This window comes from Phyllostomus hastatus, unplaced genomic scaffold (genome assembly GCF_019186645.2).
Source record: "Phyllostomus hastatus isolate PE091 unplaced genomic scaffold, TTU_PhHast_1.1 phas_scaffold_755, whole genome shotgun sequence".
NCBI lineage: Eukaryota > Metazoa > Chordata > Mammalia > Chiroptera > Phyllostomidae > Phyllostomus > Phyllostomus hastatus.
In genome coordinates this window covers 9025098-9038336 of record NW_025334039.1, presented here as the reverse complement: position 1 = coordinate 9038336, position 13239 = coordinate 9025098, and the positions used below count along the sequence as shown (strand labels likewise).

Sequence of the window (13239 nt, the reverse complement as noted above, 5' to 3'; positions counted from 1 at the left end):
TATTGTGAACATTCTTTCATTAAAAATTTTTAAGAGCATGATTTTTATGACCATGTAGTATTTTTTCATCCACTGTTTCAGGTGACACCCTTAAATTCACAACTAAGTTCTCTGCAAAACAAAAATGTTATTTTTATATGTAATATTTTCATAATGAACAAAAATGTCAGTTGTATGTTATTACAATTAAGAATGTCAAAAATGGAGGCAGTTATCCAAGTGATTTAGGAAAAAAAGTTTGAGTTTTCTGACAAAGTAATTACATCAATTTTTTTTAAAGCTGTGTCTTCACATAGAAATATCTTCCCATTGTTTGTTAAAGTTTTAGGTACCAATGATACAACAAGACTTAGCCCTAGCCAGGTAGCTTAGCTGGTCACAGCATTGTTCCAATACACCAAAGTTGTGGGTTCAATCTCTTGTCAGGGCACATATAAGAAGCAACCAGTGAATGCGTAAATAAGTGGAACAACAAATCAATGTTTCTTCCTCTCTCTAACATCAATAAATTAAAAAAAAATTTTAAACCCAATACCTGTTCCAACATAAAAGATAACTTAATTTTTTTTTATATTCGATAAGTGTAACACAAATAAAACATCAGCCTTTTTAATTCAGCAACTTCACAGAAGATGACTGAAAGAATCAAATTCTTGAGAAAGAAAAGGATGAGATCCAGAGTACAAGTGGTAGAATTCACTCTGATAGAGGGACACCTCTTCCATTGGAACAAGAAAGATACAAGGGAAAATGAGCACAGATTTGAACATCTGAAAGTGAAGCATTCTTCACAGATGGTTTCTGTTTTCTCAAGTATGAGGCAAGGTCACCAAGTGAAAATGGGGAGAAGTAGGGGAAAGCGACATGAGTGAGTGATTTTCCGGGACAAGTGAAGGTGCGAATGCTTAATCCAGATGAATAGCTTTTCCAGCCAGTGTTGAGTGTTCCTATGAGATCTGACATCATAAAGTAAAACCAGCCAGCCCTGCTGTACAATTTTTCTTCAGTAATATCTGCTTGATTGCAAGCATTGAGAAAGTTTGTTCTAGCAGGGTTCAGTCCAAGCAAGGTTGAGGTTCTTCCAAGTAAGAAAGATAAAGAGAGATGTTGGGGTAACAGAGTTGAAACTTCGTAAAGGACTGACTATAAGAATTAATAAGGGAATCTAAGTCAGGTGAGTTGGAAATGATTATATGATGGCAGAAGCAGGATAATAGATTTTTTTTAAGTGTTGGGGTTAATGCACTGGAGGTCTCAATTAAGTCGAGTACAATAAATGAGCCAAGTGGAAAAGGATAGTGACTGACAATTGGGATGCTTGAGATTGAGATTTAGAAGTTAAAACCGTTATTGATGACATGGTTCGGGCTTTTACCACTGGAGTGGGTGGATGTGATGGAATAGAGGAACAAGTCGTTGGAGATGAAGAGGTCAAACATCTAAGAGGCCAAGTTGGTGTTGCACTGGACAGCTGTAAGAATATTGAATTTACACAGAATGTAGACAAGAGGGATGATGAGGAAAACCTAGAGCAAGAAGCAACAGTCTATAATTTCTGACAGAGAGTAGCCAGGAGGTTGATAAATTATAGCAGTAAAGATGGTAGAAGGTGATTTAGCCAGATGATAGGAACTTCAAATGTTTTTGAAGGAGGAAAGAGAAGAAATAGTTTGGAAATAGTAATCAGAAACAAAGAGGCCACCCAAACTGTAGACCCAACATAGAATATGAGAAAAAAATAGCCTTTACTTTAGAACTCTACAGCAGAGTAAAAAACAAAAATTAACTTCACTAAAAATGGCAGTGCTAAGGATATACCTGGTGCTAGCTAGGATGCTACCAGTCTGAATTTGATAACTCATGAGTTTGTGGATGCAGAAAAGCAATCTGTTTTTATGACATCAACCATGTCTCCTCAGAAGTGTAGAATCTGCAAGTAACCTCCTGCTGATAGTGTCCCTGGAAAAGAAAAGGAGAGATGATCAATGAAAAGGAATGAAAATGTTTTTGCTCAGAGAACATTTACCTCAGGCATCTAGAATGCAGTTCTTTGTGAATTATATTTCATGTTGGCCTATAGGGCATAGTACTGTGTCTACTTAATATAATTTTCAGATGCAACAGGTGATTTTTTTTTTTTTTTGCTTGTAGTAAAAGTAGGATGAATTATTGCCCCTAACCATTACACTGCCTGGAAAATTTCTGGTACAAAGACCCTATGAAAAATACAGTTCCAGTGCAGTGTCCTTGGGTGATTCCGTCATTGTACTCTACCTACATTACACTAAGGTAGAAGAATATTATCCTCATGTGCCAGCAATGGAACCTCCTTTGAGAATACACTTCAGGGACCTAGCTGCCCAGGAATCTCCAGACCCTTCCAGTCAGATCAAATCTAGCTCTGGTACCCTGACCCTTTTCACTTACAGTAGCAAAACCTGCCTCTTAAGGCTATTGGAACAGTTAAGCCAAAGCCAAACTCTGCAACTGTCAAGGTAACAATTTAACAGGATAAATTGTGGCTACTATGCTGAGGACTTGGCTGCTCTTCCCATTATAATTTGAGACTATACTAGAAGTAACTCAGGGGTGTCAAACTCATTTTCACCAGGGGCCACAACAGCTTCCCAGTTGCCTTCAAAGTGCCAAATGTAATTTTAGGACTGTATAAATGTAACTACTCCTTAACTAGGAGCAAGCAGCTTGTTGCTGCCGCTGGGTAGAAACAAGGTGCCAGGACGGATAAAACAAGGTGGACGGCGGGATCTGGCCTGCGGCCCTTGGGTTTGCCACCTGTGAAGTAACTGAACTGTGGCAGGCACATTGGGACCATCCCACATGGATTAATTGCATTTGTGGGGTTACAAGTACTGCAAACGCATGGTCCTTCCCCACTCGGCTCAGTCCTCCCTCTGAAGATAAATACACTCGCCTATGTGTTCCGCAAAGCTTGCTAATTAAAGCACAATTTTTAATTTGTATTACTGAGCTCAATGCTATTGCTTAAATATATGTAAATCTGAGGTTTTTAGAAAATATAAAATTGCCTCTATGAAAATAATCCACCATTAAAAGAAATGTCCCCTCCATTTGAACAAAATGAAATGACTTAATTCACAGGAGACATTTTTTAGTGAGGACATTTTAAATTTACTGGAATTTAAACAACCATGCAGAAATCAGATGTTTAAAAATCATTTTTAAGCAGCTTTTAAAGTAGTCTGGAGATCAGAACTGGGGGAATGATTAAGACACCTAGGATTCAAGATCAGCTTCTTTCTTTTCTTGGAAGAAAGCGTAGTAAAACAAATTCCTAAGAAATACAAATATTTGTTATCAATGGCATCTTTCTCTGGAAGACATTGCAGCAAATTTCTGAGATTCTACCAGGTTGTAATATGAATCAATAATGTGGTTAGGGTTCCTGGCCTAATTATAGGCCACTAGGTTTTCTGTATGGTTAAAATCTACTATGTACTTTCTTCAGTTATCTCAACTTGCCCATTAAGACATTCCTAAATGTTTCATTTTGTTGTATTAAACATTAGGTTTGGTTCAATGTGGTAACATACAGAGGGAGGGATCTAACTCTGAGACAGCTTCCAACAAAAATGCCCGTTGAGCCCCAACTAACTAGTCAAAGGTAATAATTTACAAATGCCCAAGCCTATACGGTAAAAAGCAAATGGAATATTTAACGATACAATTTTGCTACAAATTCCAGAACAGTTTGAAGTGCCCAGCAGTCGAGGTCTGGCTTTTCCTGAATTTCGGGAACAAAAGAATCGTTTACAAGCCAAGACGTGAAGGTGTTTGTGTTAAAGGCATTCTAAAGTAAATCAAATCAAGGACGATGAGTGTCTGCAAACACGTCTCGCTTCTTTCCTTTCAGATATAACGGTTGGGGAAGGAAATGTTGCGGCCGCTCTCCCGTGGATCAGGGTCCTGAGGTTGAGAAAGGCCCAGCCCGGGTCTTCGAAGCCGGTCAGCGACGGACCCGGGGGAGGCTTCTTTCCCAGTAAGAAGGGGGAGAGGAAATCGCACACAAAAGCAGTAGGATTTGTCCCTTATCAGCGTCTAAGGGAAAGGGTGGAGAAAAGGGAAATAGAAACGGGCCAGGCGCCGTGGATCCCGCCCGAGCGGCTTTTAAACTGCGTTTCCACAACCTCTCGCAGGGCGCCTCGGCTAATGGAACCCGCGCGAGGCATCGGGCCAATCACCGCCGCGTTTCCTCCGGCCGCCGGCCAATGGCGGAGCGCGTTCTTGGTGCGTGGGCGAAGCAGGCTGCTCTCCTTGGCTGTCGTGTGTGGGCTGGGGTTGGTGCGAGCTCCTATTTGGACTGCACTTGGTTTACAGTTCTGCTCTGGGGCTTTTGTGTCCAGCTTTTGCGTTCTTTTCCGTGTGCGAGTTTTTCTCTTCTTTTTTTTTGTTTTTTTGCTCCGCGCGCTGATCCGGGTTGGGAGCCTTGAGGCTCGGAGGCGGCAACGCGTACACCGCCCCCCCCCCCCTTCCAGGCAAGGAGCGAGCGCGCCGGCGTGAGCGCGGGTGTGACGGCTGCGGGGAAGGGGATTTGCCGCCGAAATGCCGGAGTTTCTGGAAGACCCCTCGGTCCTGACGAAGGAGAAGTTGAAGAGTGAGTTGGTGGCCAACAACGTGACGCTCCCGCCGGGGGAGCAGCGCAAAGACGTGTACGTGCAGCTGTACCTGCAGCACCTCACGGCGCGCAACCGGCCGCCGCTTGCTGCGGGCGCCAACAGCAAGGGGCCCCCGGACTTCTCCAGCGACGAAGAGCGCGAGCCCACCCCAGTCCTCGGCTCCGGGGCCTCCGCCGCGGGCCGCAGCCGAGCCTCCGTCGGCAGGGTAAGGACGCCCGGCTCCGGCCACAAAGGCGGCTGTTTGGCGGTTGTCGCTCCCCGTGCGCTTGCGGTCCTCCCTCCTAGGCGCCCCTTCGGGCCTCCTTGGCGGCGGGGCTGGACACCGGAGCTGGACTCCGGCTCTTCGCCGCGGGCTTGCAGGCCGTGGAAGGGGAGGGCGCTGGAGAGGAGAGTCCGGAGTTGGGGCCGCGGGGCTGGCGTCTAGGCCGAATGTGTCTGGGAGGCGTGAAGTTAGCGTGTGCTCAGGTGGCGCGTGGGCGTCGGGCGCGAGGGGTGGTTCGGTGTTCCTTGACCACCGGCCGCCAGGACTGGGTATTCGGACAGGTACTTCGTGCCCTTTTCGGAAGCGCTTAGTTACGGTCAGCCCGAAACTGCTCTAGGTTACGTTCGAGCGTTTTCCCGCTTTCTTAACTGCAATGAAGAGTAACTGGGTCTCGGAGCGCTCCCTGGAGGGCAATTTGTGCATGCTAATTTCTAATCAGAATTTGAAATAAATTCCCGCCTTTTTATGTTGGTTTTTTTTTTTTTCCCGTCTGTCATCTGGAGGGCTTTTTGAGCCGTTTATGTTTTTCTTGTTCGTGTTACTGTTTTCCAGCAGCAGGCCATATTTAGGCGGGGGAGCATTAAATACACCACTAAGCGGTTATCATAGACGCTTAAACATTTGAAAATTTCTGGTGATTAAGGGCATAAGTTTTGGGATTTTTTTTCTTTTTGGTACATTTTTCATGAGGAAAGCAAAGACGTCCGAATCAGGAGAAATGTTTATTTCATGACATTCTGATATGTCACTGTCATAGTTTGGAGTATCTAAATCCCGGGTAAATTTCACATTGGCTCCAGCAAAGGGATATTTTGTTTGAGAACAGTTTGTTTTTTTGTTGAGTGGGTTTCTATACACTGTTTTGCTGGTATGAATCTGTCCACTTACCAAGACTTCATATCCTAACAGAACGTAGTTAAAAGTAGTGATCGGTGTAAGGGACGTTGTAAGACTTGGACTATGGAGTTTGGACTTGTTGCTACTAATTCCTACTAGAACTCGAAAGTAATTTCAAAGTTAGGTTTAATTTTTAAAAATTTATCTGATGTGCTTTCTGGACTGCCAAAATAGAAATGAAAGAAAAATGTAATAAATACATGTAAATTTAATTGAAAACCTTACCTTGGGCTTTAGAAATTTGAAAATCTTATATTTTAAGTCAATGCCTGGCAAATACTAGTACCAGATAAATATTTGTTCAATAAATATAAAAGACCAACCGTACCATATTGTTCCTGATGTCTTGTTTTTGTGGTTTTGAGGAAAGCCATTGGACTCTTCCATAAAAAAAACAGAAATTTACTTTTAAAGTAAAGCATTTCCTTTATCTGTTTTTCCCCAGCCCCTCTGAAGAAGAAAGTAATGCTCAAACTATTTCAGTAAAGATTTGGTTGAAAATAAAATATTTTCCCTTTAAAGAAGTACTTTTTAAAAATAACAGGTCTTCTATAGAACCCTATCTTGGGCTCTGCAAACATACTATTCTTGAGCTATGAAAGTAGTTTCTGCCATATGCTCTTAAGTACAGGAGATGGATTTCTGCTGACCCCGCCCACCACCATAATTGAATTGTTTGAATTTTTTGTATGGATAATTGATCATGTTTGTTCTCTTCTCAACAGATGTCCCATATTGTTTGTTCAGCACTATGCCAAAAAGTTCTGGGTGAAAGAAATTAACATTTTAAGAGAACCTGTTATGTCCAGTAGCACGCTGAGCCCTTTTTATATCATTTAATGTTTTGAGACACACAGAAAAAAAACTATTTCACAGCCCTAGATTTGGGGCCTCTGCCTGAGTACTTAAAACTCAAAAAATGTGTGCCCTTGGGTAGCCTTAATAGTGTGAACAACCTGAAAGAAGTTAATGGTAGTTGGTCAGTAGCATCATCTGTTTTAAAGCACATTCAGTAAAAATTAGTTATAATTTAACTTAGGAGTTTAATAGACAGTTTATCAGGCATAGGAAAAATATCTTGAATAGACAGAGAACATTCCTTTTACATATACAACATTTTATGTCCCAGTCATTGTTAGCCCATGTATAGTAACAATATAGACTCAATTTCTTAAAGAATATTTCCAATATAGGAGAAAGCCAAATTATGTTTGAGAGTTGCAGAAAAGACAGATCTTTTAGGTGGTGAGTTTTTAACATTTTAAAACAAATCAAACATTAATGTGGATTTGGCTAAAGTCATAGCATGTATCTTCTATTTAAACACGGGTTTATGAGGAATATTTTTGATTAAAGGAGAAATTGTTTCATTTTAGTCATTGCCGTGGACTCTTAGATATGTTTCACATGACCAAAAGTTGGTTTTGGTTGTTAGTTTTTATATTTCTAAGCTTTTATTTTGTGCATCTTGGTGATACCAGCATTTGTAGATGTCGAGATTATAATCAGGGATGTCCAGCACATGGGCCGCATGTGGCCCAGGATGACTATGAATGAGGCCCAACACAAAATCGTAAACTTACTTAAAACCTTTTTTTTGCTCATCAGTTTTCATTAGTATTTGACAACTCATCCATCATGGCCCAGAGACACCAAAAGGTTGAACACCCATTATCAACACAAAAATAAAACATTTACAGAGATGGTGATCTGCCTTCTCCTTCCAAAATGCAAGGCAGTGTAGTTAATTTCAAATTATTTTTTGGAACTGGGTGAGGTAAGTTCGTAATATGCAGATTGCCTGAGTTATCCAGGCAACTTTGAACTTAAGTATCCTCTCTTATAAAATGGGGATATTAGTATCTGTCTCATACTAACCCTAGAATTAGTGAACCCTAGTGTTTTTAGGGTTCATTGGTTTCATACAAAGTACTTAGAATATAACGTGGTACATAATAAATACTCTCTAAAATCTATTCCATAACAATAATTGCTATATTTCAGCATGTTTGCTCTACTAATGATAGAAATTTTAAAGTAACTCATTGGTTGTACCATACAGCTGTTGAATTTTTTAAATATATTTTTTAAAGATTTTATTTATTTCTTTTTAGAGAGGGAAGGGAGGGGGGAGAGAGAGAGAGAGAGAGAGAGAGAGAGAAACATCAATGTGTGGTTGCTGGGGGCCGTGGCCTGCAACCCAGGCATGTGCCCTGACTGGGAATCGAACCTGCGATGCTTTGGTTCACAGCCCGCGCTCAATCCACTGAGCTACGCCAGCCAGGGCAGCTGTTGAATTTTAAAGTTGAAAAAGATATTAGAGATCACCTGACAGTTGGGAAGAAACTAGAGAACAGTGCCTGGCACATAGTAAGTACTGACTATTTTTACCAAATAAAACTAAGAGATTATATGATTTACTTAAAGGAACAGAGCTTTCTAGAGGCAGAAATCAGTACAACTAATGGTTCCCTATTGAAACTGCTTGTTTGATAATTATATATGCCACATTGTCTTTCAATTTTTACTCTTATTAAATTTGATATTTCATAAAATGGCATTACTTTTCTGAAAATTTTCTCCCTATAAATTAAAAACCAAACAGCCTTTATGAAACCTTGCTCTGTTTAACTTATTCCAATTTATTGACTTCTTAATATTTCTTTGTACAGCTGTAGTTTTTCATTGTTTCAAGAAAATATATGGTTTCCTGCTTCAATTTGATAAAGATTTATTATTCCTTAACAGGAAATGGATTTTTAAAATATAAGTGATTTTTTTGCTCCCCAGATGGTACTTTGACTCATCATTCAACAAAACAGCTTATCATTTGCCTATTCCAGTGTCAGACACTCTTTGTTAGATGCTTGGGATACAAATGTGATTATGATAAGGCCCTTGCTTTCTGCTACCTTATTAAATGCTGCTTCCAAAATTACCTGAGCTACCCATTTAAAATACAAATTCTTGGGCCTAAGATTAAGATTCAAGACTGGATGGAATATAGAGGTTTTGATAACAAACCAGACTTAGGGACTGTTAAGTAGTTCACCATCTGGACAAGATAAAACATTTATACAAATAACTAATAAAAAGTAGGTTGAATGGGGTGAATGCCAAAGAAAGATTTCTTAAAAACCTCAGGCTGTTACAAGAAGTTGAAATTCCTAGATGTTTTTGTTGGTAGTCGGGTTTGAACATTCTAATGGTGGGAGGGATTATCTACAAGTAATCTGTACCTGATTGGTTTCCTTTAATTTAAGGTATTTATATTCTACAATGGAGTTTTTCTTTCCAGCCTATCCACACATTTTGGAAAATTCAAGTAGATCACTAACATGAGATTGGGTCTGTTTGATTTTTTTTTTTTTAAGTAGTTTCTCTAAAGAATCAAGTCTTTAACACAGAACTCTTAGATTCTAGGCAACTATTTTGATATCAAGATGTGGGTTGCTTCAAGATTTGAGTCTGAGGATCGTAGATAAGTGCAGTGTTGCAGGGGTGGACAAATGTAGGTTTACAGTTATATTATTACTTATTCTTATATGCATGTATTTATTTATTTTTAAAAGATTTTACTTATTTGCAGACAGAGGAGAAGGGAAGGAGAAAGAGAAAGAGAGAAACATTAGCGTGTGGTTGCCTCTTGCATGCACCCTACTGGGGACCTGGCCAGGAACCCAGGCATGTGCCCTGATTGGGCAATGAACCGGTAATCATTTGGTTTGCAGGCCCATGCTCAATCCACTGAGCCACACCAGCCAGGGCATGTTTATTATTAATTTGTATTAATATAGTTGTAAACCTATTTTTGCCCACTCCTGTATATATGTCTCAATCTTATGAACTACTTAAATTTTTATTTGGTTGAAAACCAAAAATTCTAATCCATGGCCAAATAATGTGACCTTCCCCTTTCCCCCCAGCATCATTGGAATAAAATATAAATATAATTGCATAAAATATACATTGTATTAACTGTTCTGCCTAAATATTTGGGCCTAAATTGACTGTGGTATTTGTGGTCATGATTGAAACAGCCATTTTTTTCAGTGCTGTAATGCTTCCTAGGATTACTGAGGCATTTGTAGTGTTATCTGCCACAACCCTGAAAGGTACTCACACTTTTGCTCCCTTTTCGTGTTTACCTTGGAAGTTAATGTAGTTTTATCAGTAGATACTGCCATTGCTTAAATTATTTTAAAAACTTCCTTTGTGATTTCTCTGAAAGCTTGTTCCATGTTCTTTCAGCTACAGTAGTGCCCCCCACCATATCCGCAGTTTCAGTTACCCTTTGTCAACTGGTCTGACAACATTCAGTGAAAAATTCCACCCTGGCTGGCATACCTCAGTAACTCAGTGGATTGAGTGCGGGCTGCGAACCAAAGTGTCGCAGGTTCGATTCCCAGCCAGGGTACATGCCTGGGTTGCAGACCATAACCCCCAGCAACCACACATTGATGTTTCTCTCTCTCTCTCTCTCTCCCTCCCTCCCTCCCTTCCCTCTCTAAAAATAAATAAATAAAATCTTAAAAAAAATTTTCAGAAGTAAACAATTCATACATAAGTTTTATATTGTGTGCTGTTTTGAGTCATGTGACAAAATCTTGCACTGTCCCATCCAGGATATGAATCGCCCCATTCTTAGTTATTGTTAATCTCTTACTGTGCCTAATTTATAAATAAAACTTTATCATGGGTATGTATGTTTGGGGAAAACATGGTCTATATAGGTAGGATCGATATAGGTAGGGTTCAGTGCTATCTGCAGTTTCAGTCATCCACTGGGGGTCTTGAAACATACCACCCTCGGGTAGGGGTGGACTACCATGTTCTAATGAAATGGTCATATGTTGGTTTGGCAAAAAAGTTTGTTACATTTTTCCCCCATAAAAGACACATTTTTTCATTTTCACCAATAACTTGATTGATTATATTTTGAGTATGTCGGTTATCTTCCACTATTGAGTGCCAACCAGTGAACCAAAAGGTTGCCAATTCGATTCCCAGCCAGGGCACATATCTGGGTTGCAGGCCAGGTCCCCAGTTAGGGACATGCAAGAGACAACCAATCAATGTATCTCTCACACATTGATGTTTCTCTCCCTTTATCCCTTCCCCTCTCTCTAAAGATAGATAAATGAAATCTTTAAAAGAAATGTACACTGATAGGACAGCTATCACAGTAAAATCTAACAAAATTGTTCCAAATGAAGTTAAAGACTACTAAGCACTGCTAGAGCCATTGTGCAGAAAAAACTAAACAGACTTTTTGGCCAACCCAATAGGAGTGTCAGAAGTGATATGTCTGACTTTCTTCATGGGTCAAAAACTGGCTACCAGAGTCCACTATATTACGAAAATAATTCATTTGGGCTTTGTAAATTCTGATGTGCTTGTTTAAAGGAATTATACATCTTTGTCATAAAATCTTTAACTCCTAGGTTAATTTAAACTTTTAAATATTATTAAAAGAGGCCAGTAATGAATAGTATTTATAGTTATCTGGATGAAAATATTTAAAACAGTCTATTTGCTCATTTGAAATTTTTATCCATCACCACCTCTTTAGACAGGTGAGGCAAAACTGAATATTTTAACAATAATGTCTTTTTTTTTTTTAGATTTTATTTATTTATTTTTAGAGAGAGTGGAAGGGAAGGAGAAAGAAGCAGAGAAACATCAATGTGTGGTTGTCTCTCACATGCCCACTACTGGGGACCTGGCCTGCAACCCAGGCATGTGCCCTAGACTGGGAATCAAACCTGCAACCCTTTGGTTTGCAGGCCTGCACTCAATCCACTGAGCAATGGCAGCCAGGGCAACAATAATGTCTTTAAAATTTGAGTTACTTGCTTGGCTGTTAAGGTATAATTATAATCAAACTTAGCAAATATCCCCAAACAGTGAGTTACTTTTAATTTAATCAAATTGCCAAGGCTTAATATCACTCTAAGTCATCTTGAAGGTGAATTTTTGTGTTTATTGTATACAGTGTTCTTTATATAGTAAATGAACATTAATTCATGTGGAAATGACTTTGTTTACAGAAAGCTACAAAGAAAACTGATAAACACAGACTGGAAGATAAAGATGATTTAGATGTAACAGAGCTCACTAATGAAGATCTTCAGGATCAGCTTGTGAAATATGGGGTGAATCCTGGCCCTATTGTGGGTAAGGTGATAAAATTTCGAGTGTCTTTTCTATGAAGCAGTCCTCCAAATTGCTTTTCCCTCTTGTTTATCTAGCAGTTGTTTGGGTCTTAAGGGTCAGCCTGTCATTAATATTTATATGACCAGGACCTTAGTTTCTTTAACTATAAATGAGGGAAATAAAATGAAAGAATTGAGCTAGATAATTTTCAAGATTCCCTCTGTTGTCAATATTGCTTCATATGGTGCTCATACTACACTACATGATGAGACACGTGGATCCTATATGTTAGTTGAAGAAAATCTGAGGTAACATGGCTGGCCAAATTTATTCAAATCAGTAATTTAGTGACAGACTTGTTAATATAACTCAAGCCTTAATTCCGAACATTTTCAGTTATCATTATGTGTATATGGGAGAATGATAAATGATGCTTAGATCACAAAACAAAGCTCCTAAGTACCTTTTTTTTTTTATTAAAAGTCTTATTTTTGTTGGAATTCAAGAATGACACCCTGAAGAATAAGCTGAAAAGAGAAACTTGGGACTAAATGTGCTGGAATTTCATCCTTTGCTTACTTTTGGTGATTTTGCAAGGTCATTTATGTCTTAGTTTTGTAGGGTCTTCGCAACAAAGGTCAGGATGAAGAAGGTCTACTGTTTTGATCTTCTGAGTTATTTAAAAGTTTGAACACTGGAGAGTTGTGGGTTTGTTTTCTCCCAAGCATAGTTGCAGACAAATTTTGGAATATTGTCTTTTGCGTTATTTAATAACTGCCTCTAAATAGATAGTATTTGCCTATTAATATAATTACCAACACACATTTGATAACCCTTTATAAATTTAAATATTTAAAATTCCAAAAGGGAGATGTTGAAAAATGTGATCTCCATCACGTCACATAGTTTTCTTTTGTGTGTGTGGTGAGAGCGCTTAAGGTCAACCTTCTTACCAAATTTCATGGATTCGAGGCCTGTCCACAAAGTATCCAGCCACATAATGTGAAAAATAGAAACATTTATTGATGAAGATATAAGAAACATTGTACACAAGACAATGATGCCTCAGCCCCATTCAAAAGTAGGTACCTTAGGACCTCACACAGTTCTCCCAATTGCCATCAGCTGCCCTGTCGTATTTTCCTGAATCTTATTGATGACCTGAAACCTCTTCCCTTTCAAAGGTGATTTTAGTTTTGGGGTAAGCCAGAAGTTGCAGGATACCAAATCTGGGCTATAGGGGGCCTCAGTCGCCTGGGTAATTTGATG

At 39.3% G+C, this 13239-nt stretch overlaps 1 protein-coding gene across 4 annotated transcripts in view; it reads left to right on the top strand.

The window, feature by feature from the left end:
• The first annotated feature begins 4004 nt into the window (after window positions 1-4004).
• TMPO (thymopoietin) overlaps window positions 4005-13239 on the top strand; it is a 28032-nt gene continuing 18797 nt past the window's right edge. For 2 of the 4 annotated variants that reach the window (XM_045826376.1, XM_045826375.1), the window contains exons 1-2: window positions 4193-4860; window positions 11865-11991. In XM_045826376.1, coding sequence (XP_045682332.1) covers window positions 4582-4860; window positions 11865-11991 — 406 coding nt within the window. In that variant the 5' untranslated portion in view covers window positions 4193-4581. Of the gene's footprint in view, window positions 4861-11864; window positions 11992-13239 lie in introns of all 4 variants that reach the window. The other 2 variants (XM_045826373.1, XM_045826374.1) reach the window with 2 other exon arrangements.